Genomic DNA, 26946 nt, shown 5'->3' on the forward strand with positions numbered 1-26946 from the left:
CTGTAAATAAAGATTTCAATGTAATGATACTTACGACAAGTAACTGTAAATAAAGGATACAAATAATTAAGATAGAATAGTAAAGTGTTTAATGTAAGCGATATACATCAGATGAACATTATTTTTAAGGGAACAATAATTGTATCATTATATTTCAAACAAAAATAGTAGAAGACTCCGATTGGATATATCTGTATTCGTGTTTATTCAACAACAGATGAATCTATACGGTTAACATCCAGTATTATTGCAAAGCAATATAATATTTCCCACTGAAAGTAACCAAAGGTTAGCGTGCAATAAATTCAAATATTGCACTAGTGCAATAAATCTTCAAAATACATCATGTCATCAACGACAAAATCTTAGTTTAAACCAATTTTTACTTTCAAATATTATTTTGCTATACAATAAAAGGGTTATTGCATGAATACTGGTGAATATTGTCCCTCGTAGAACATATATTGCACTCGCAAGCTAGTGCAATATAAAATTCTACTCGGGACAATATTCCCCCAATATTCATGCAATAACCCTTTATTATAAACATTATTTTACATGTTTCAATGAGTGTGTTTGTTTTTCTTTTTTTTTACATTTCTTTATCCTGTAGGGTTTAATATCTTGCTCTACGGTATGAGTTTTGTCCATTGTTGTTTTTGCCTTTTGGTCTTTTCAAGGCTTGGCATTTTCTCTTAAATTTTGTTGTTAATCACACCTATACTATATGCATAAGTTTACATTCACACTACATGAGTAGTACTAGTGCGATCGTTCCTTTTTTTCATTTAAAAATACTCCGAAGTTCTTCCCATTTGCAGAGATTTATAAAGAAATATTTAAAGATTGTGTAGTCTGAGAGTTTAAATTGTGTTTGTATTCAAGTCTTAATGGTAGAGTTCTCAAGATGTATGTGTTGAAGTAACGTAGAATAAATACTCTGTGTTTGTTCTTACCGTCTTTGGACAAAGTAATCAGGACACTCTCCTGGTTAGATGTCCTTGCAAATGGTGTCTGTCCCTTTTCACAGCTGTCCGGGTTTGTACTCATGACAATTGTCCCTCGCGATGACACCACTGCCTAACAAATTAAGAACTTGCAAGGTCAAAGTCGAATAAGGAACAATGAATAAGAAAATGTAAAAGCTTTCCTTTCTTTTTTAATATTATACAATTTTCAAATTATTCATGTTATTTTCCCTATCTTTTATTTTCAGATTGAGACTATAAATACCTATAGCTATGGCACGCCGTTTTTATATTTATTCAAATTTGAAGATATCTTATTTATTTAACAAGATATCTTATTAAATATTAAGATATCTTTAATTTTTATAAGATATCTTATTTAATTTGAAAGTAAATAAGATATCTCTATTAGTTTATAAGATATCTCTATTAGTTTATAAGATATCTCTATAAGTTAATAAGATATCTCTATAAATTAATAAGATATCTTATAAAGTTTATAAGATATCTTACTTCTTTATAAAGATATCTTTTAAATACATACTTTATAAGATATCTTATTAATTAATAGAGATATCTTATAAACTAATAGAGATATCTTATTAACTTATGGAGATATATTATATATTAAATAAGATATCTTTATAACCAATTAAATAAGATATCTCTAAAAGTTTATAAGATATTTCTATTAGTTTATAAGATATCTCTATAAGTTAATAAGATATCTCTATAAGTTAATAAAATATCTCTAAAAGTTTATAAGATATCACTATTAGTTTATAAGATATCTCTATAAGTTAATCAGATATCTCTATTAATTAATAAGATATCGTATAAAGTATATAATATATCTTACTTCTTTATAAAGATATCTTTTAAATACATACTTTATAAGATATCTTATTAATTAATAGAGATATCTTATAAACTAATAGAGATATCGTATTAATTAATAGAGATATCTTATAAACTAAAATACGGAAGCCTGGAGCTGCCTTGTGTAATTGTTTATAACTAAACCATATTTGATAATTATTGCGATAATGTTTTGTATATTGCAAAATGACGCCTTATTTATCACAATAATTCGCTGTATCTAACAACAAGGCACTTTATTTAGCGCAATGATTTGTTAAATTTAACACTAAGAAGACTTAACTATCGCAATATTTGCTATATATATACCACAAGTCGCCTTATTTATGGCAATATTTCGTTATATCTAACAACAAGACGTCTTAGTTATTGCGATGATTTTATTGTGTAAAAACAGTACCACTTATTTAACGCGATTTACAATTTTTTTCGCTTTAAATTTCGGAAGTTAAAGCTAAGTCATCATAATTATTGCGATAGCACATTTCAATTTACATATGTAGCGTGAGCAGCCATTCAACGGCCATTTTCGTTATGATCAACACCCGATCAACCAGACCATTTTCTCCCGTATGAATCATTTGTTTAATAATTTCTTCATTTGACTAGAGAAGACTAAGTGGACCTACATTCAAAGAAAGCTACCCCTCATTCTGAACAATGCTTTTGGTAAGTAAATATTTCATTGTATCAACATAATAGCTACTGTTTGTTCTTTTTATACCACCCACTTGAAACGTGGGGGTCATGATATAGTAATCGTTACCCCCGTCCGTCTTTCCGTCCGTTATGGAAGTCATGCAGGAGGTACTAATCTTTTATCTGCAACTCCGAGATCCTCCTTGTCCATTGAACAAAACTTAATAAAACTTTCACAAATTCTTTATAATATAATGCCTCTGTGCTCCTTTTATTTCATATATTGATTGAAATTTATATTTTTTGGGGTTTTCCATAGCAAAACATGGACTTTGCCATCCCTTATCAACGGGTATTCATTTCTTATTCGCAACTGCAAGATCAACCTAAACTACTGAACAAAACGGACGGACAGACGACAATTATATACCATAATAGGTCCGTCAAAATTTTGACAGGCGTATAAAAAACAGTTCAACTACTTTTACAAGGCGAAAAGGAAAATAGAATCGTGAAGCCAGTAAACAATTTTTATTTTAATCTGAACATGCCAATTGAATATTATGTTATGTATTTTACATTAGACATATTCACAGAACAACACCATCTATTATGAGAGTCCGAGAAACTATAATAGTGGACAGTTTTCCTACTTATTTCACGTGTTTCCGAGTCATAGTCAACTCGAAGTAGCCTACAATGCATTGAGTCGATTGGTCAGTACTTTAAGGCCATATTTATGCAAAATATTTTCACGTCAGAAAATCTAGAGTTCCCGACCTGTTTATAACAGGCATATATGGTTAATCATATCAAATCATATCATATACAATTTAACATGTGTCATCAAAAAATAATTTTGAGTAGTGCATGCTTTCTGATCCAAAGGGAAATAGATTAAATAAATTGTTTGGTTCCGATTCAGCCTGAAAGGAAGAAAGGAAAATAATCAACTTTAGTTTTTACACCTTGCATGCATATCAAAATGAGCAAAAATACAGTTTCTTTACATTTGAACTACTAAGAGCATGAATTATTTGAAATAGATTTGTACTGCTCATGACTTTCCGTGGTTTAATTTAAAATGTTTTAAATTATTACTTTTATGTCAAAAAACCTACCACAGAGGAAGTTAGAAATAAGCAAAAATAAAAAGGGGCGAATGTTAGTCTGGTCAACAAGGTAACTGTGATTAAGAAACGGTGGAAAGTACAATCCAAATTTTCCACACAAACCTTTCTTTAATCAACATTAACATCGTGATAGAATTTCAATATGATCTGTTTGGTAGAACAAAATTAACCTTAAGTCATTTCAATATTTCAACATTCATACACATAATCCAACATTAACCTCAAAATAAGACCTATAAAATTGGCATTGAAGAAAAAAAAGTTTTTAGAAAGCTCGTACGAGTTCGCTAGCAACCCTTTGCGGGTTTTTAATTTGATAGGTGACTGTTTGTTAAATATTTGTTTGTTTTGAGATTGTGACACAAGTATGACTGCTATACCAATATTGTGACTATTTGACCTATTATGTCTGTTTTGTTCATACATGTACATCGTTTTATATATAATGGAATTTGATACGACTGTCATACAAGTGAGAGGTTTAGCGCTATAAAACCAGGTTCAATCCTACATTTTCTTCATTTGAAAATGCCTGTACCAAGTCAGGAATATGGCAGTCGTTGTCCATCCGTTTGATGTGTTTTGTCATTTGACTTTGCCATTTGATAAGGGACTTTCCGTCTTGAATTTTCATCGGAGTTCAGTATTTTAGTTCCATTTGATAGGATAACGTCATTAATTTTCATGGCATCAATTGACAAATGATGTTGTGATAATGTACACACAAGTGCATACGATGCATGGCAGATTTTAAATTGATGATTTGAGTTTTCTCTCAGTTTCATAAGAATGAAGATAACAATATTTATTTTAAGCTCCACGGCATCAATTGGTGATTTGAAGATCGCAAATACCCGTTTACTGGCTCTGCCAACGCGTTGCCAGTAAAGATAATTTGCAATCATAATCGCGAATTGCTGCCGTCGCAGCTTAAAATATAATACAGTTATCTACTGATAAATATCTTTGCATACATTCATTTTGATCCAATCTTTTAGGCTATCTGAACATCTTCCCCAAGTTTACTATACATCGGATAAGACCATTTTCAGTGGAACAAATGCAGTAAAATAATAGTCTAATGTTGTACACTTTTATGTTTCAGATGGTACTTGCTCTTCTCCTGTTCTGCAAGGCCAGTGCTATTCCATATCCAGACATAGATGCATCATTAGACGAACTAGTTGTATACTATACAAGTTTTTCATTTACAACAAAAGAAGTACTCGGGTTTTTACTAAACATACATCATATAATGCTGAGCGAAAGATCATTTTATAGAATTAAAAAACGTTTGAGATTGCAAAAAAGAGGAGTTGAAAGTGCTATTGCTGATATTGTTACAAAAATTCTACAGTTAAGAAATGCAGGATATACCAATATAGGTTATCGATCTTTATGGAATGTACTTCGCTGCCTAGGCGTAAGAGCTTCACAACACACGGTTAGACTAGTTTTGAAAGCTATTGACGGAGACGGCGTTTTAATGAGACAAAGACATAGGCTTACAAGAAGACGATACACAAGTAACGGACCGAGCTTTTGCATCCACGTCGATGGATATGATAAGTTAAAGCCGTTTGGAATATCTGTCCATGGTGGAATCGACGGTTTTTCAAGAAAGATACTTTGGCTGAAAGCTACAAGTTCAAATAAAAATCCCCGTATAGTTGCAGGACATTTTCTTGAGTATTTGAAGACAAGCAAGAGGGTTCCAAGGGTAGTACGCATGGATGCAGGAACTGAAAATGTTATAGTTGAACGTATTCAAATAGCTTTGAGATCATTTCATACTGATAGCATGGCAGGACATAGAAGTGTTTCAATAGGAAGATCAACGGCCAACCAAAAGATCGAAATGCTATGGAGTTTTATGATGCGAAATTTCACAACATTTTGGAGGAATTTTTTTAAAGATATGGTAGATGAAGGTATACTTAACAATGCCGACCCTGTGCATCTTGAATGCATACGGTTTTGTTTCCTACCACTTATTCAGAGACATTTAGACATGTTTCTACAATCATGGAATTCACACAGAATAAGATCTCAAAGAAATGTTGAATGTCCACATGGTATACCTGACGTTATGTTCTACCAACCTTTTATTTACGATAAATATGACTGCTCTTATGAATTGCCGTGCGACATAGTTGTATTGGATTACTTAACTGATATATACACGGATGCTGTTCTACCTAGAGGCACTAAAGAAGAATTTAGACACGTTTCTCACGTTTTTAGATATCGGAGAATTCGATGTCATTGAAACTCCAACACAGGCCAAAGAATTGTTCAACTTGTTATCAGGCGTAATATCACAACATTTGTTAAATCGATAGACATTTACAGATTTAACATTTGAGCTGCGTCGGATAGAAATCGACCTTATGCATGTTAAGGCAAATATGTACATGTTCAACACTCTGATTTATTTTTGGAGCATTCATTTACGAAAAACAATAAAATAAAAGATGAAGTTTTATCCATTTTGTAGCATTCGTTTACACATTCACCTTACAAACAGTTGCAGACCTTCCGTTGAATTCATTTTCAAACCTAAATAGGTTAACAGATACATTGATGTTGATTTGCATACGGTCGATTTCTATCCGACGCAGCTCATTTATTATTCATGATAATTATCTGTTATGTCACCATGTTGTCGAATATATGGACCCGAATATATACGCGCATAAGATGTTTGATCTGTTGATGCAAAGAACAACATTAGAGTGCATAATGTGTACATACTAATTTTCTTGTTTTTCGTTGATTATGCTTCTTTTATGTCAGAATCGATGTAAATATTGAAAGAAAATGTTCTGTTGTTTTTAGTATTATATAAATAGTAAAGAATAAATGCCAAGACTGTTTCTTTTACCAAGTCTTTCCTATGCCCGAGTCATCATTAAATTGATAACAGTTCGACACATTTAAATATGCCATATTGGTCTATTCCTTCATGATGTAGCTGAGTATCATTCAGTCATTTTTCATATCTGTTACAAAAACCAAACACTTTTCCATAAAAATGACCATCGAGTTTAACGTGTCATACATTAACAAAATATTAAGTACAATCAAATCTTATTTGGTGTCAACTCAACCAATCCGTTTCATTCTTAATGAACTGGACAGAGTGTAGCTAAACTAAAGAGAAACAAAATGTATGATATAGCATGTCTGTCGCTCATGTCACTGAGTATAAAAGGGGGCATGGTTTCACATAAACCACGATATTTGGAAGGTATATAAAGTCACAGTACCCAAATTGCACCGAGTACCAAAATTGCACCTACTAGTATTCAACAAAAATACTTGGGAAATCTTACTTGTTTTCTTTGAGTCTAAACCCTTGGTATTTTTCGGGGTATTTGTATGATTTGATACAATACACGTCATTCAACATTGCTAAACATATTTAAATATACAAAACCAGTAAAAATCAACAGATTTGTTTTTAACCGACCCTCATTGTCAATTAAAGATGTAAGTTATGATATAAGACAGACTTAATTGTATATATGTTTTATCCATTTATTTCATGATCGATGGAATCAATGCGTTCAACGTAACATACATGACATAGTCAGCAAACTTTGACTTATTCAGTGAGATGCAAATATCTGTATAGCTGCTTTTCATTCGTCTTTAGAAGTTAATGTAAACAGGTAAATGAACAAGTCGAGAAGAAGAGAAACACGTTTGTTTCTCATTACAATGCCGATTGGTTACTAAAGTATTGAAAAACACATCTTTCGAACGTAACAAAAATTAAGAAACCTTTATAGCATCAATTTAAGATATAATGTTCATTTCTGATTTGAGTGGGTTTTCATTCTTCTAAAGTACCATTTATCTCTCGTTAAGTCAACGTCTTTGAATCTATGTTGTTTTATGTCTGTTGGTAGATCAGTGCAAGACCAATTATTCAAATGTTTCCTTAACATTGGAATGGTGAATATTCGTGTCAATTCTTTTATATTACTGTACAATAAAACATACTTTAGTTGTATGTAGTCTAACAAATCATTAGATTTTGTCATTATCCACTTTCGATTCCAAGGTATCTAGGGCATGTTATTGTAGTTACACAGTAGATAAAAGTTGGTATAGAAATAACCTGGCAAATGAAATGCCTAGAGTCATATTACCTAATGTTGCTTTATTGTTACATAGATTTGTCGGTTTAAGCCGTTTTAACTATTTATGTTTTTTTCAACCTGCACATTACGTCTGCAAGCAGCCATCTATAGACTTATTAAAGAAAACATGTCAAGTTTTACTAGGGAAACAGGTGTGGACACAGTTCAGAGTGAATAGATTGTTTGAATGTTTGCCTGTGTTTTCTGAGAAAAAGAGTTCTCTCCTTTATTCAACATTTAACTGTTCTGTGTTCAACTGTAGCAAAGCGACACTCTACCTCTGGCCTTTGTTAGTCTTGTATGATTTTTAATTTTAGTTTCTTGTTTATAATTCGGAGTATGACGTCCATTATCACTGTACTAGTTTACATATTTTTAAGGGGCCAGCTGAAGGACGCCTACGGGTGTGGGAGTTTCTCGCTACATTGAAGACCAATTGGTGGCCTTCGGCTGTTGTCTGCTCTATGGTCGGGTTGTTAACGCTTTCACACATTCCCCATTTCCTTTCTCATTTTTACCTGTACCAAATACTAAAATTTATTAGTGTGTTTTTGTTTCTAATAGTAAGTTATATTGTTAAAGACTGTCACGTAGGAGACGCTAATTGCATGCATTACCAAATGATTCTTATAAAATAACTGAAATTAAATGCCAGTGAAAACAAAAAAAAGAGAGTAACACATTAAGTGCTTTTCAGAATGACTTGGTTTAAATTTACGAGATGGTATCTGATAGTATCTGAGAACCTACATGCATGAACTATTTTTCGGAGAAATTTTATTTGCTTATACAGGAAATGAATGAATCATGACCGGAGCGGGCCCCCACTTAGGCATTCAATTGGCCCCCATTCATGAAAATTTCTGGATCTACCACTGAGTTTGTCAAATTTTTGTTTCACAAAAAATACATTTGCATAATAATGGACTAAGCTTAAAGCAACGCACTTTACTAATACACTTACAGAAAGAACTCATGATCAATACAGTGATATAATAAGTACTGGAAATACACGACATTCATGTACATTAGTTCTTCCTATTTACACCACAACTATGATTTAGGTAGCACTCCACAGTTCGGTGTGTAGTTTCGCATTTTGGTCACTTTTTCAAATATAAAAGCTAGTGTTCAATAAAATTCTTTTTTCGGATAGCTGATGATTAAGATGATTAAAATAGCCTTCATAGTGAGGTCATATGAATATCAAGAGTATGTAATGTATGAAATATGGCCTGTTTTCTGTATGATAGTCTGTCTTTGCATATCCAGACCAGGCATTGGTTTGTCAATTATTGTAATATTTTTTTACAACAATTTTCTTGTCGCACGAACATAATGATTAATTTTGCGACAAAAACGGGGCGAAAGACACCCATTTTTTATTTGATCATTAAATAGATTAATGTGAACAGTTTCTGAAAAGGTATCACTCAAAGGCATTGAATTTCTAGTTTGATTCAAATTTTGGGGGAATATGTGACATTTTCACCCTTCTTTTTGCAATATGTTATGTAAATAAATGCAAAATGTTCCCATGGATACACAAAAAGGAATCATATTTTACCCTTTTAACTTTTGAAAATCAAATCTATGGAAGTAACTGATTACATACATTTGAAAATGTATAACACAAACAGTTAGGTTAATGTATTAGAAAGCCAGGAATAGAAAATGATGAAACATTTTGTGGTTCAATTTTAATTAATATTTTTCTAACTGTGCAGTGCTACCTTAACATAAATGTAAAACTACGTACATCAGAAGTCCAGCAAAAGACATGCAATTGTCATATTATATGTTCGTACTACGGATAAACATTCGATTCCTAGCAAGTAATTGTTTAATAGGAAAAATACTGGTCAGCCCAATCGTACTAGTTAATGGGACTTGGTATGGTAACCTGTGTCCTTCTGCACGACAACCTTTCGGAGTATCAAGTTAAAAATAAAGATCAGTGTTGCTTAATTTTCAAAGCAGGTTTAAATCCCATCACATCATGATCATGATTGTGTTCGCTGCCATATCGTATAGAATTGATTGTAAATAATAAACACACGAAAAGCAATAATTTTCATGTGCATACCTTTAAAACTCAATCCTTGTCACTAAATAATTGAAAACATACCTCTTTTCCCCTTATACGATTTTGAAGTTGTAACACTTCATTGTTTTGGGCCCCCTTGAGAGTTTGTATCATTTGCAATCACACCACATGTTCTACTTTTTTTTGTTATACGTAAACATTATCTAACAACCACCTACATCATATACGGAATGCATCTTGCAACCCAAGAAACCAAATACAGACTGTGCCTAACAACCACATACAGCCCGTATCTAACACCACAGACACCATATACAGACTATCTAATAACCACAGACATCATATACATACTACATTTAACAACAAGAGACACCATATGTAGACTGCATCTAACAACCACAGACAGAATATACAGACTTAATCTAATAACCACAGACATCATATACATACTACATTTAACAACCAGAGACACCATATGTAGACTGCATCTAACAACCACAGACAGAATATACAGACTTAATCTAATAATCAAAGACACCATATACAGACTTAATATAATAACCGAAGACACCATATACAGACTGTATCTAACAATCAGAGACACCATATACAGACTGTATCTAACAAACAGAGACACCATATACAGACTGTATCTAACAAACAGAGACACCATATACAGACTGTATCTAACAAAAACAGACACCATATAAAGATAACTTCTATTTTGTTATACGTAGACAGTATCTAACTACCACAGTCACCATATATAGACTACATCTAATAACCACAGACACCAAATAAAGACTACATCTAACAACCACAGACACCTAATATATACAGACTTTATCTTACTACCACAGACACCATATAAAGACTACATCTACCTACCACAGATACCATATAAAGACTACATTTAACAACCACAGACACCATATATACAGACTTCTAACTACCACAGACACCATATAAAGACTTTATCTAACTACCACATACACCATATATACAGACTGTATATAACTACCACAAACACAATGTAAAGACTAAAGCTAACTACCACAGACGCCATATATAGACTACATCTAACAACAACAGATACCATGTAAAGACTACATCTAACAACCACAGACACCATATATATACAGACTTCTAACTACCACAAACACCATATAAAGACTTTATCTAACTACCACATACACCATATATACAGACTGTATCTAACTATCACAGACACCATGTAAAGACTAAAGCTAACTACCACAGACGTCATATATAGACTACATCTAACAACAACAGATACAATGTAAAGACTACATCTAACAACCACAGACAACATCTTATAACCACAGACACCATATATACAGACTGTATTTATCAGTCAGAGACACCATATATACATACTGCATAAATGTGTCAGTAGAATAGCCGGGTGGTATAGGCAAACATGTACTTCTACAATCCCTATAGACTTTTATCTTGATTGTGAGCGACGGGTGTCTCCAAAGGTCACCTCTCATAATCCCCTTAAAACCCGTGTGCATTCATGCGGAACAGTTATTTTATTCTTGAATTCTTGATATTTTTTTTTCGTTCTTTTGTTCTTTTCGCTCGAAAAAGTTCTGGTGAGACAAATGTCTTCCGCCTCTTCCTTTTTAGCTCACCTGGCCCAAAGGGCCAAGAGAGCTTTTCTTATCACTTGGCGGTGTCCGTCGTCCGTAAACTTTTACAAAAATCTTCTCCTCTGAAACTACTGGGCCAAATTTAACCAAACTAGGTCACAATCATCATTAGGGTATCTTGTTAAAAAAATGTGTCCGGTGACCCAGCCAACCAACCAAGATGGCCGCCATGGCTAAAAATAGAACATAGGGGTAAAATTTAGATTTTGGCTCATATATCTAAACCCAAAGCATTTCAAGCAAATCTTTCAAAAACAAAATTGTTCTTTGGTCAAGATCTATCTGCCCTGCAACTTTCAGACCATTCAGGCAATCCATTGCTGGATTGCTGCCCCTGAATTTGTAATTTTAAGAAAATTTTAAAGATTTTGGTTATTATCTTGAATAGTTTTAGCTCATCTGACCTGAAAGGTCAAGTGAGCTTTTCTCATCACTTCGCGTCCGTCGTCCGTCGTCCGTAAACTTTTACAAAAATCTTCTCCTCTGAAACTACTTGGCCAAATTTGACCAAACTTGGGTTACAGTCATCATTGGGATATCTAGTTTAAAAATGTGTCCGATGACCCGGCCAACCAACCAAGATAGCCGCCATGGCTGAAAATATAACATAGGGATAAAATGTATATTTTGGCTTATATCTCTGAAACTAAAGCATTTAAAGTAAATCTGACAAGGAATTAAATTGTTTAATAGGTGAAGATCTTTCTGCCCTGAAATTTTCAGACAAATCGGACAACCTGTTGTTGGGATGCTGTCCCCGATTTAGTAATTTTAAGGAAATTTTGCTGGAGTTGATAGACAGTCTGAAGTGATATATTAAAATCAAAATCTTGCGATAACTAAGGCATCTTGTTAGTATGGCGATATATAAGGTGTCTAGAGCAAATCATTGCGATAACTAAGACGTCTTGTTGTTAGATATAGCAAATAATAACGATAATTAAGGCTTCTTCTTTTTAAATATAGCAATGCATTGCTCTAAATATGGTGCCTTGTTGTTAGATATAGCGAACTATTGCGATAAATAAGTCGTCTTATTAAATAAAGCAAATTCTTGCGATAATTAAGTCTTCTTACTGTTAAATATAAAAAATCATTGCGCTAAATAAAGTGCCTTGTTGTTAAATATAGCGAAATATTGCGCTAAATAAGGCGTCGTATTGCAATATACAAAACATTATCGCGATGATTATCATATATGGTTTAGTTATAAACAATAATACAAGGCAGCTCCAGGCTTCCGTACTAAAAGAGATGTCTTATTATCTTATGGAGATATCTTATTAAGTAAATAAGATATCTCTATTATTAACTATATAAAAGATATCTTATATAGTTAATAAGATATCTTATAAATTAGTAGAGATATCTTATATTTTAAATAAGATATTTTATATATTAAATAAGATATCTTTATAAACATTTTAATAAGATATCTTATTTAATATATAAGATATCTTATTTAATAAATCAGATGTCTCAATAAATATATAAGATATCTCATTTTGTTATTAAGATATCTCAATTAGTTTATAAGATATCTTATTTAACTAAATAAGATATCTCGAAATTGAATATATATAATAACGGGGTGCCATATATAGCTAGTAGATATAATAAAATGAATAGTGAGTGCCAATGATATAGGTCAAAGCACATACATCTGGTTCTGTGCATTACGAGAAGATAACCAAACTTTAATATGATAGAAACTTTGATGGATGTTATTGTGGTGATAGTGTCTATCTGATATATTGGGAAGCTGTAGTATGAATGCCAATGAGACAACTCTCAATTCAAGTCACAATTTGTAAAAGTAAACCATTATTGGTCAAAATACGGTCTCCAACAAGGAGCCTTGGCTCACACCGAATAGCAAGCTTAAAAGGGCCTCAAAAATGAAAATGGTTAAATTCTATTTTTCTCTTCAACACTGTTTCGATGTTTTTGATGGAAGTACACGAAACACGCACAGTACATGTACCTTAATAAAAATTGAAATCTGACAGAAAATATCATCACATGTGCTTGTTACATAAAGTTAGTAACTGAACATACCAAGCAGGTAAACAGCGTATCCTGACCATCAGAGTTTATAACTGTAACATAGTAGGTACTATCCTGTAACACATAGGTAACACTGTATAAATGACCAGTTGCTGCAAAATCACATTCAACATTTGATCAATCAAGGTAGCAAAAATATTAGAAAATCATGACAACTTTGTATGTTAAATTTTCATAATCAGTTTACAATTGGATTCAGCTATCCATTTTGGGGATGTTGTTTTATAGATATGAAGAGCTTCTTTAAAATAATCTATCTTACCCTGAAATGAGCAACACGTACTTGATAACGATGTATTTAGAACTTTAACCTAAATGTATTTGAACATATTTGATTAAAAATTATTTAAAGAAAAGAAGTTGATTCTTTTCCCAAATTTCTTACAATTTTTAAGTCATACATCTGAACACTTGCCTTTCTATAGAAGGCATACATACAATTGTAGTTGTTCTCATCCCTGTCTGTTGGTTTCCAGGTCGAATCCCTAAATGAAAACGGAATTATTTTCCAAATTAGGAAACAATCCAGTTCTTAGATTTGAGACAAATAATAAATATTGTATATATATATAGAAACCTGTTTATTGTTCAAGACTGTATTGCATGTTCTTTCGGTTGTTATTTTTCTTCTTTGAGAGAGGAAGTCTCAATGTGTGTGTGTGTGTGTGTGTGTGTGTGTGTGTGTGTGTGTGTGTGTGTGTGTGTGTGTGTGTGTGTGTGTGTGTGTAAGTAGGGCTTTTCCCTATACATGTATAAAGAACATAATTATCGTGACATTCGTATAGGAAATGTTATGCAGAATTGACAGACGTGTGCTCTCTAATGCCTACCATTTATTCATGCACACCACCCAAAACATTTTTCTTTCATGACTATTTCCATCATTTATTTTTAAGTCCTACCTGAACCAAACATTACAGTTGAACACAGTGTATAGTTTAAGTTGATAGATGTTTCATTTGTACACGAGTCCCACAGAGAACCGTCAGTACAGTAGGAAGATGTCCCATCGTTAACACTGTAGGAGAATTCACCGAGTAATATATCAGGTAAATACTGGTTCAACATCGACTGTTTACCTGTCAATATATACAGTCAGTTATAAGCAAATATAAAATTAAGAAATAATTCCTTCATGTCATGCTCTATGCTCATTTTAACATGGGAAAGCATTGTATTTGTCGATGTTTTACACTGAGCGTTAGCGAGGTGTAAAATGTGGTCAAATATAATGCCTACCCAGGTTAAAATTAGCATAGAGCAACATGAAGGAATTATTTCGATTATAATAGGACAAATACAGTATTTATATTGGTCGAAGCGAACGAAACACTGTAAAAATGTTTGGCTGTTCCTGTTTCTTCCTCGAGCGAGGAGTCTGTACATTGCATTCATGTTAAATTTAAAAGCTACGAGCAGGGTAAATTTATGTTGTTTCATAAAAAAAATATAATAAAAGTTTATGTTAGCTGCTTAAATGTATATATTTTAAAGGATAACGATGGAAATAACGTTAATATAAACAGTAAGTTCGTGCGCATGTGTCAAACATATTATGTGCTCATTAGAACACGGCTTTGTTTACAAAGCGTAATAAGGACGTCATATTAGAATTGCAAATACCGTATAATGTGTTTCATAGATTCCTGTACGAACTGTGACGCCCGTATATGACACGGAAACCAGGCGTAAAAATCATACTTTATCCTGGCGGCATTGCAGTGTTTACAAAATGCATGTCCAGGCGTCAACCAGGCGTAAACTTGGCGCAAATAAGGCGTAAACTTGGCGTAAATAAGGCGTACCTAAGGCGTAAACCAGGCGTAACATTAGGCGTAATATTTAAATGAGTATAAGCCTGGTTCACAAAAAAATAGGCGTAGTATGCAAATGAGTACGCCTGGTCAATAAATAAACCAGGCGTAATATCCTTACACAATACTACACTTATTTTAGTTCAGTGTATTAACCTAAGCTGTCTACTTTTGTGTATTTGATAAAAACTTCTGTACTGTTGTTTTTATTACTTATTGTTTGACAAAAAAATTGTAATAGTAACCATTGAAGAAGCTTATATAGAAATAAATACATTTTATGCAGACAATGGCTCAAATAAGTTTAAGTTTAAATAAGAATTATGACTATTATATTTCTTGAAATAAAAGTAGCATTTTAACTAAGTTGTTTTTGAAAATTATTGTCTTTTGAAATAAAAAATGATAATACTGCAGTTGAACTTAAAGTAAAAGATTTTAATTTTAATTATGCAAGGATAAAGGTTTTGGGATTTCAAAAATTCTGATAGAGCATGATACTTAATTATACTCACATTATTATTATTTACCATGTATTACTTCTTTCCTTTTATTTCACAATTTTCATTAATTTATATGATTCAGTATTTCCAATTTCAGATTCTTCCAAAAAGCACAAAACAAGCAAATTATTCCTGAATATATGAAGCTGCCATGTGTCCAACTCTTGCAAACTAAAACCAAAGAGCCAAATTTTGAAAAAAAAATCCCATAATCCTTTAAACAAAGCATTATGGGTATTTCTATTTACGCCATACCAACAGTTTTACGCCCGTAAGAAAATTTACGTCTTGCTTATTTCAATTTACGCCTTGCTTATTTTAATTTACGCCAGGTTTCCTGCTTTTTTCTACGCCCGTAAGGACTACTACAAATTTACGTTTCCTGCTCCCTTGCGCTTGGATCTAGACACGTAACTACCACTTACGCCTGGTTTACGCCTTATAATTTCATACGGGTTATTGATACAAAACGATTTTTTTCTAAGAATGTAAGCTGATCAGACAATTTGTAAATTTTATCATAGACAAACAGTTTCATAGAATTCATATGTTGTTGCCATTACATGTATTTGACTTGAAGTTTCTACGACTGCGGAACATTGAATAATTATTTGTCTATATTGCGCAAACCTAGGAAAAGGGACTAATATATAGATAAAATATGTTTCTTATGTTCTATGTCATGATTTCGAGTCATCGTTTATTGCAATCGATCTGTAAATAAAAAATAAGATGTTAAAATTTAAAATATAAAGGTACAGATAGCAGGCTTAATGGGTTTGGGTCAAAGGTTGATGGTTTGAGATAAATGGGATAGAGTAAAGGGTAAAGGTTATGATGAAAATAAAATATAAAGTTAAAGTTAACGTTAATGGTATACGGTAAATGTAACTTAAAGGTTGAATAGGAAATGTACAAAGATAAGAGGTCCGTGTAACACTTATCAATTCAAAGTTTTAAAACGTTTTGAAATTTTAGATTTTTGGAATTTTGATCAAAGTTTTAAAATATCAAAATTTCAAATTGCGTAAAAGTTTTGAAATTTAGAAAGTTTAACCAAATAATTAAAATATCAAAATTCTAAATATCGTTTTTAAATTTGATAGTTTAAAAATTTGATCAAACTTTTAAAATGCTAAACCTAACGTGCAATTTTGATTATTTCACTTTTTGAAAGTTTGATATTTTAAATTTTTGATTAAAATATCAAAAATAGAAAAGGGGCGAAAAGAGGGAAACATATACACACGGCACCTATTTAAACCGGCATCAAAAAGGCCAGAGGCTCCTGAATTGGGACAGATGCAGGCCCATAAATGCACATGTTTCGTGAGATCACACCCCCCCCCCCCCTCTACCTCTAGAAAATGTAGAATGAACTAACATTCACACAGTTAATTAAACACACTTTAAAAGAAATCCAAGTCCTATGTCAGAATAGGAAACATAAGAAAGTAATCAAAATGACAATGTTAATAAATTAACAAAGGACTGCCATATATATATAAAGCCAGCTCCAGACCTCAATTAAACTAATTGAAAGATAATGTCTTCATCAAATAAATAACAAACACAAATCCTCCCTGGTGTATTTATTGCTATCATTCATGAAATATATGTCACTGACAACCAAAAATCGATAATTCAAAATAGGTTCTTTACATACAAATTTCAAAGAAACTCAGGATTCAGCTGGCTCGGGCAAAGTAGCCCTTATAGATGTATTTTGGTATGTTTAATAGATAAAGGAAGATCTGGTATGCGTGCCAATGAGACACTCGACATCCAAATAACAATTTATATAAGTAAACCATTATAGGTTAAGGTAAGGCCTTCAACACGGAGCGTTGGCTCACACCGAACAGCAAGCTATAAAGTGCCCCAAAATTACTAGTGTTAATCATTCAAACGGGAAAACCATCGGTCTTATCTATATCAAAACGAGAAACACGTATGAACTACATCAACAGAAGACAACCATTGTACATCAGATTAACTTCATTTTGGCGAAACACCTCTTCAATTGATTCGGTTCTTATATATACTTCACTTTCAAATATTCAGTTTTCAGTGTTCTGTAGGTGAATGCTTTACTTGAAATTCAGCATTTTACAATGTACTGGTTTTTCGAGAGCAACATTGGTGTATGGCCAAAAATGCAGCTGACAGCGTGGCACTCTCTTTACACGTTCCATTCTGATTGGACGTACCTGTGTTCTTTTACTTTGATTCAAGTTGATTATCGTTCGATAACTTAAAAATGCATAAATAACAAATACGGAAAAATGATATCTCTTGATACAAAAAAAAAACCCTTTTCCTTTAATGTGCCATTTAAAAAAAACAGAGGTTGATTTAGAGCCCCCAATGGAGCTACGTATATGATAAATGCATATACTTTTTACAAGCATCAGTCCAAACGTTATCTAAGGGAGCTCCCATTTAACTCCAAAAGTTGTTTTATTGAAGTAAAAAAATCGCGCTAAGCTCTTAAAATTTCATTTATGAAGGTTTTTTTTTTATCGCTATTGATCAAATTATTTGGTTCAAAATTTACACTTTAAGGTATGGGGGGAATCTGGATTCAGATGATATTTGTTTTGTCCTCTGCTTGCACAGATTTTTCCCCTATCAAACTGGGGTTCAAAATATTTTTATGTACCATTATTGAAGCCCCTCGGGAATGTATCCAAGTAAAATAAAATTTAAAAAAAAAGTGTCACCTTAGTGACAATATTTATAGATCAGATTCCCAAATAAGATTACCATTTATCGCTAATATAAAATATTCAAAATATTTTTTAATTTTCAAAATGCCGACGCCTACAAGTGGATAGATGGGGGCATAATGTACAGCGGCAACTTTTACATTAATGTGAAGCCTGGAAATAATGTGTATGGTATACGTTTATGATAAATATGATGAATGTGTTCAGCTTTTACAAAACCAGAACGATAAGTTGTATGTTAACGTTTCTTATTTTTTTTTTATTTTTTACCTTTTTAATTTAATTTGGTTTTATTGGCTTTTTTTAAACTTAATTTGATTCGAGTGTCTTTGATTAGTCTTTTGTAGACGAAACGCGCGTCAGGCGCAAATAAAAAATTTACACCCGGGTAACTATCTATGAAGAGTTTATGTAGAAACCTTATAAAAATTTCCTGACTCCAGGCTACCGATAATTGATTTTACTTTTAATTTCGGCGTAATAAGATATCGAAAACCTCCCACATTCCAGATACCACAACGTTCATTGGGACACCATGAATTCAGATTTCCTACCGTACAAATACTTAGAACTGAAATTATTGATACAAGGCAATATACGATTGTCATGCAAACGATAAAAAAATGAAAACAAAACGTTAAAAGTTACGACCGAAGCGCTTTTCTGGATCAGGAACGCTCAAAGCTGAATATCTAAGGCCAACAATGTATAGCTGACTATGCGGTATGGGCTTTGCTCATTGTTGAAGGCCGTACGGTGACCTATAGTTGTTAATGTCTGTGTCATGTTGGCCTTTTGTGGATAGTTGTCTCATTGGCAATCATACCACATCTTCTTTTTTATAATTAATAAAGGAAGAAAATTGTTGCTGATTAAAACGTTAAAGATGATCATTAAAAATTTATTCATCTACCGACATGATTGCAGAAAGTAAGAAATAGTAGAGAAAAAAAGAAAAAGTTGAAATCAAATGAGATAATACAACGTGTATTGAACCATTTTATTGCTTAAAGTCCAGCAGAAAACACATATATACTCAGCCTAACCATACTATTTGACCTACTGCGAGTTAATTAGTTTTTACTGTTACTCCTAAAATATGGGTGCTGGGTAAATCATCATGTAAAATGGTCATTATCAGAGCCGTGTGTCTTGGTTCAAAATGAATTATCTTCTTTTGAGAAATATTTATTTTGTCATCCTATTTTTCACCTCATAGAACTGTCCGTACCTGTGGTTTTATTCTATACATTAACTTTTATGTATCAGCATGTTTTCATTTCATTCTGTTTCGTTTCGTTTCACTTTTATTTCGTTTCCCAGTTTACAGGTACCCCTCTTTTTGCCCCTTTTCTATTTTTGATATTTTAATCAAAAGTTTAAAAAACCAAACATTCAAAAAGTGAAATAATCAAAATTGCACGTTAGGTTTAGTATTTTAAAAGTTTGATCAAATTTCTAAACTATCAAATTTAAAAACGATATTTAGAATTTTAATATTTTAATAATTTGGTTAAAATTTCAAAATTTCAAAACTTTTACACAATTTGAAATTTTGATATTTTAAAACTTTGATCAAAATTCCAAAAATCTAAAATTTCAAAACTTTTTAAAACTTTGAATTGATAAGTGTTACACGGACCATAAGAGTATGCATGGTAAAATCTAAATGAAAATGGGTAAGAGTAACTGGTAAAGGATTTTACTGTTTCTGCGCAATGTCTGTAATAACTATACCTTGCTTTACCAGAACATGATACTCTTGTGGTGAAGGACCATTTACTGGATTACAAATACTATTTATATCGTAAGGCTCTAAAGCATTCTCATTCAAAACCATTTTAATCCTTTGTCTAGAAGCTTCATCGGGTTCCTCATCTTCAATTAAAACTCTTATTTTTAATACAAAAATTGAAATTATTACAATTGAGACAATAGACAACTTTCGAGTTCGATGCATTTCCGTCAAAAACTCTGGTTTTAGTGAACGTCATTTGTGCGTTTAGGGGCGTCGTCACTTCCCTTCTAATGTTGAGCGAGTGGTTGGAAAACTATAATTCTATATTGTACGAATTATTCGGCAAATTGAATTCTCAAAATTGACAATCAACACTGCTGTCATTAGGGAATTGTCAGTAAGTACCTACAGAGCAACCATTATTTCTAGTTTATCCTGCACAATGACCATCACTAAGACGCTTGATGAACATAAATAGTGCAGGGATACAGGCGACCCCCTCTATCTGGTAAATGACGTCATGAAGGCGTGCATAATTGACGAGTTTTTGCCGGTGACGGATGAACTCGAAAGTGGTCTATTGAGGCATTGCATTGTAATTTGCAGTCAACATTATCTCAATTTGTCATTGACTAAAAGTCCTCGGCGCATAACTATTCTTCTGGTTTTTTTCATGGATTCTCAATCGACTTAAGAGTTCTAAGGTTGTGTTTCTTTCAAAGAGTTATATGTATTACTTAGTATGTTCCCGTTCCACCTCTTTCCCAAATAAATGTTACTGACCAAATATTGTTTGTTTATCTTATTTGTTACTTCTACAAATGTTCATGTTTAAAATGACATGAAAATTTTGCATCTGCTTTTCATTATTTTTGATGTGAGTTACTTGTATGGTTTCTTGTATCAAATCATGACATTGGAAAGTCCTATTTGTTTACATAGTTTGAATACGGGGGACGATGTATATACTTACGGCTTCCTGGAGAAACTCACAAATTTATTTTTAAATATCATTAGACCATACTATATGTATTCATACCTGCCTGTAGATAATACCTGAAGCTGGATGATGTTAGATTAGTGTACACCATACACAGAAATCCGTAATAAAGTTCTCCAAATGTATTGGCTTCATTGTTACTTCTATAACGTAAAAAAACAGATAAAATGTAGCGATTAGTTAAAATATGAACTAATTATACAGAAGTTCGAACAACTTTGTTTCATCTTATATATTAGCTGTAGTTTCAATGTATTAATTAATGTACATTATTCGTCTAAATTAGTGACACAGAACAAAAATAAAATAAAAGTATCTGATCCTCAGTTTATTGATGTTTTACAGTCACTTGAAATTTAAATAACCAAGAAAATTTAATTTTTAATTTCTTGTCAACTTCATATCTATATATTTATATTGGGAAGTGCTGTTAAATTAGCATTGCATGTCCTGGGCACACATGAACTTGGGTCGGTTTCACAAAAAAAGTTACGACTAAGATTTATCGTAAGTATACTGAATTGTTCATGGCTAAGGACCAATCTTACTCGTACGACTCCTTGACAGTAACCCAATGACATTAAAACGAAAACTGACATATCAACATACGGGTTTCACCAATAACCAAATGACTATATCTATAGACATGTCAAGCTTTAATGCTTTTTTAAAATATGGATGAGAACTTACTTAAACAGTAATATATTGTCGACACTCTCTACACATGTGAACTCAGACAAACTTTGTGAGTATACAGTGAATAACCATCCATCTAACTGCTTTGTAGTCTGGGTAAACAGAACATTTCCCGCGCTGCTATCCCACCATGCACCATCTAAATCAGGTGGCAAGTCACAATCACAATATGCTGAAAAAAATCATATACAAGAATACGGAGAGATTCATGTGTGAGGCATGCATCCATATTTTCTCATTAGGTGCTTAACTAGAAAACAAACACATATTATTTTATGCTAACCTTTCTCTCTACGCAATATAAAAATTATGTTATCTTTCTAATTTTTATTTTCGATTTTTCATATGTTTAAAGTATGCCAAACAAAATATTACTTTAAATAATATTGATAAAATTTACAATGGAAATGGTGAATGTTTCAAAGAGTCAACAATCCGACCAAAGAGCAGATAACACCCGAAGGCCACCAATGGGTAATCGATACAGATTAATGGTGAGAAATGCTTTTTAGTAAGCTACATATTGACGAAGCAGTGCTGTTGGGTTTTTTTTTTTGTTGTTGCTGAAAAACAGTTTGTTCGGTGTATGTTTGGCTTGTGTATGTAAAAATTTAAGTGTATGTAAAAGATAAATTGGAAAGTCAAAAATGACTGATGGTGTGCTATTTTTAGGTGAACTAGAACACACCCGCGAAATCGCGGGCATTCAGAGCGTGGTTGAAAGTATGTATATAGTGTTGTAGGAAGAACTTTGTAAAAGATTAAATGACTGGAGAATTTCAGGAAAAGTATCAAAAGTCATTGGTACTGGGGACAGTATTTATTTCCAATGTTTCCCAATTCTTTGTTTTCTAATAATTTCAATATGAACATAAATTTAGTATGTTATGAACATTCAAGTCAGGAGCCTGTAATATAGTGGTTGTCGTTTTTTTATGTGTTACATATAAATTTGTCAGTTTTCGTTCATTTTTTGTTCATGAATAAGGCAGCTAGTTTTCTCGTTTGAATTGTTTTACATTGTCATTTCGCGGTCTTTTATAACTGACTATACGGTATCATATGGGATTTGCTCGTTGTTGCAGGTCGACGGTGACCTATAGTTGTTTATTTCTGTGTCATTTTGGTTTCTTGTGGAGAGTTGTCTCAATGGCAATCGATGAATTTTTGTAAAAGATTTAATGACTGGAGAGTTTCAGATAAGGTATCAAAAGTCAAAGGTACGCTGGGACATGACAATTGGTTTTTCTATCCTGGCTCCTCCTTTTTTTTACCAAAATTCCCATTTGTTTCTATTAATTTTAATAACACATGAATATTTTTTTAAATCTGTATATTATGAATATTCATTACTATAAATACAGTAAAGAAAGCCTCCGGGTGCGGGAATTACTCGCTGCATTGAAGACCTGTTGATTACCTTCTGCTGTGTCTGCTTTGACACATTCCCCATTTCCATTCTCAATTTTATTGCTTCTTACTTTCAATTCTAAGTTTACTAATCGATCCACGGCGGTCATTGATATATTTTACAGACCCTCTCTATTTAATAAACTCTGTGACCGCCGTGGATAGTAAACTTGATATTGATAGCAGATAGGAAATCAGTGGCGGATCCAGAACTTTTCCTAATGGCTGACCTAAGGGGGGAGGGGGCGCTCCAGTCATGCTTCAATGATTCCCTATATAATCAACCAAATTGTTTTCGTAGTATATGTATGTTCAAAGAAAAACGCAAACCGGAAGTCTAATCTGACATTTAAAATTTCCAATGACGGAAGCAATATCCGAATGCCTTTTGGTGTCATACGTTGTACCACCAATTAAAAGTCCCTATCTGTTCAACCAAATTTTACAATTTTCACAGCTTTCTAAATATTTTACATGTACCTTAAGTTTTACTTCATAGAAACCAGGTATATCCTGAATTGTACATGTATCAGCTTTCTACATGCCAATTTTCAACAGATGTTTAAAATCATATAAAAAAGAAAAGGGCTTCCGAATAGAGATACCACTAAAAATAACCCCTGGTTTTCTGGAAATCTTAAATTAGCATACTATGGGTGCATTAATCCTCAATTTTCAATGCAAACTCATAAACAAGTAAATTTTAGCTCAAAATGGTCTTAGTATATTTCTCTTTCACCAAAAGTTTCATTTCTGCCAATGTGTTGGTTAGTTTAAGTGAACAATGACATCAAATGCACTATTTTTTGTCCGAGTAGGCCTACTGTCACATACGTTCTAAATTTAAAGGAGTAATTGGTGGTATGACACCTTTTTTCTCGTTTTTCTCCCAAAATAACTCAAACTGAATAATCATATGATTGCGACTATGCACTGTACCTATAGTACACAGAGGCATGATGATTAATTTATTGTGGGAAGAAGAGAAGCGTCGCACAAAATGAGGTCTTCTCGTTTAATATTATAGTATAGATATTCAGTGATAACATCTCGTTTGCTGATTTTCATCAAGACCCAAATATCGCAAGGAAATGGTTAAACTTTGAATGCTAATTTTCTCTAAACATAAATTTTCATGCAAAAAAATTGCACGACAGCTCCAAATTTTTGCAGAGTAAAATTCAGTCAATTTCAAATGCATAGCACGAAGATTCAGTATTTTATTAAAGTTTCACAAAAGTGATGAACCACTGAATTTAGTTGTATAAACTTTGTGTATATTTAATTGTGAGGCATGTGGTTATTATCTATAGCACGAGAACCTAGCGACTCCCCCCCCCCAAAAAAAAAAAACAGAAGGAAAAGTTTCATGAATTTTAGTCACTTACCTTGAAATGTAAGCGTAACAAGCAAGAATATCAAAATCTGCACATGGTAACTCATTCTGATCTAAACCATTCTTTCGGCGTTTTTGATTTTGTATTAAATCAAACTTAAAAAAAAACCTCCCGAGATAAATTAACTGTTTTGCATGGATTATTACATACTAACACATTGGATTTGTTATATTTCACCGTAATTAAATATTGTAACATTTAATGTCGCACCTGTCTGTTTTAAACTTGTAAAATATATGTGAAATGCATACCTAAATTTAATTTGGTCCACCAAACAAAAACAACGAATAAAAAAATAATAAACACATATAGTCAAAGCTTTCAAAACATATAATTCATTGATTATACAAGTTCAATTTTACATATGAATTTTATATTTGTCAAAGACGAGATCCAAATAAAAGGTAATACTAATAGTATATTCACTTAAAACATATTTTTAAATCCTTTATTAATCTAGTTCGATTGATGTTTATTAATTTGTGTGTTCAGTAATAATAACGGCAAATTAGTGTAATCATTATTCTATTTATTGTCGAAATTTGGGGATAGTTAACGTCAATGAAAGTATCCTAAGATATGTTATTCGTTAGAATGATCTTATGACGTGTCTGAGATATAATGTCTTATGGTGTACAAACACAGCTATCTAAGGCTATAAAAAGTTTGGGCTTCAATATTTTACACAATTGTTGACTTTATACAGAAAATTCGTCCTGGTAAAACATTTGATAGTTCACAAATGATACGTGACTTAAAGTAAAATTATTTCTTAAAACACCATTTTTGCAAAAAATTTCATTCATATTGATTAAAGAGGTATCGTCATAAAGTGCGTTGAAATGAACAGTTCTATAGTAAACATAGAATTCCCTCACAAAATGTTATCACACATAAAGGGGTGTCAGTTATCTCAGATGGTGCCATTAAACAAAGACTTTTTTCTACACGAAGTTTTTGACGCAATTTTACAAAAAAAAATGAGACGAAAGACATATGATTTTCATTGGATTTGCTGAATGATATATGTGCACAGTTTAGAAAAGGTATTACTTCAAGCGATTGAAATTCTACTTTTAGCCAAATTTTGGGGAAATATGTGACATCTTTTCCCCCCTTTTAGCAATATTTTATAACAAATAAATGCAGATTGTTGCCATGGATACACCCAAAAGACATTATATTTTACCATTTTATATACTGGATATAAAATCTATGGAAGATTCTGATTACATAGATATGCACATATATGACACAAACAGTAAGCTTGATATTGCAAAAAAGCAATGAAAAGGGGATCTATAAGGGCAAATTTTAATATTATTGCTACCTAATATCGACTGCAACTGCTTGCGGGAAATAGATTGTGTTGCAGTTCCTTCCGTGCAATACATAATAGTGTACTAAGAATTCTAAAAAAAGAAATGTTGATACTTGAACTTACTCTGATAGTTTTTCTTCGCTTAGAAATTGCCACCCCGTGTCAAACATAGCCGACACCCCGCATGTGGCGTTCTACACTGTGTCATTGCATTTGTTTAAATTAAATTTGTTTTAATACAAATTTTTGATTTAGAAAATTTTTTAATTAAAAATAAAGAAACATGCTCGAGATTTTGAAAGAGTGTGGACTTTTAATTTCTGTTAAACAAATCACGTGTATAATCTCAGCAGTTTCATAATGTTGTACATATAAATGTAGATTAAGGATTTCAGATCACGAGCAATGCAAAAACATGTAGATCTACATAATTTACAGTTTTAGCGTTTTACTTATATATGTAATTAGAGATTTTTTAGATCACCTTGCCCGAACAATTTTCATTAATTAGGTAGATTTTTGTTAATTTTCACAAAACATTTTCCCTTGTATCTAAAGGGCCAAGTTTATTATAGATATAGAAAATTGTAAACAGCAAGAATGTACAGTAAAGTAACATCTTCACACAAAATTTTGTCATGAATCCATCTGTGTCCTACATAGACCAAGGTGAGCGACACAGACTCTTTAGAGCCTCTAGTTAGTTGTCTCCCTTATAAGGGACATTGATTTTTATTTACAATGGAGAGCAAGCAAAAAGAGCAAATTTACCTGTGAGTAA

General features: G+C 32.3%; 1 protein-coding gene across 1 annotated transcript; it reads right to left on the reverse strand.

Moving 5' to 3' along the window:
- Nucleotides 1-777: 777 nt before the first annotated feature.
- On the reverse strand, nucleotides 778-24988 carry LOC139484748 (uncharacterized). Its single transcript, XM_071268670.1, has 7 exons — nucleotides 24836-24988; nucleotides 22032-22209; nucleotides 21381-21484; nucleotides 20341-20481; nucleotides 14460-14636; nucleotides 13549-13649; nucleotides 778-1080 (listed from the first exon to the last, which is right to left on the reverse strand). The coding sequence occupies exons 1-7, from the start codon at nucleotides 24888-24890 to the stop codon at nucleotides 826-828; spliced, it is 1011 nt and encodes a 336-aa protein (XP_071124771.1). The 5' UTR covers nucleotides 24891-24988; the 3' UTR covers nucleotides 778-825.
- Between the last annotated feature and the right edge of the window lie 1958 nt (nucleotides 24989-26946).

The sequence above is a fragment of the Mytilus edulis genome, chromosome 8, assembly GCF_963676685.1.
Source record: "Mytilus edulis chromosome 8, xbMytEdul2.2, whole genome shotgun sequence".
Taxonomy (NCBI): Eukaryota; Metazoa; Mollusca; class Bivalvia; order Mytilida; family Mytilidae; genus Mytilus; species Mytilus edulis.

Bases quoted from the DNA above. Each gene is read 5' to 3' on its own strand.
- LOC139484748 (XM_071268670.1), bottom strand. From the start codon at position 24,890: ATGAGTTACCATGTGCAGATTTTGATATTCTTGCTTGTTACGCTTACA. The intron at 14,637-20,340 runs GTATAGTTATTA...ATATATTGACAG, and splicing joins TCATGTTCTGGTAAAGCAAG to GTAAACAGTCGATGTTGAAC. The intron at 13,650-14,459 runs GTAGGACTTAAA...GTGATTTTGCAG, and splicing joins AACTGTAATGTTTGGTTCAG to CAACTGGTCATTTATACAGT.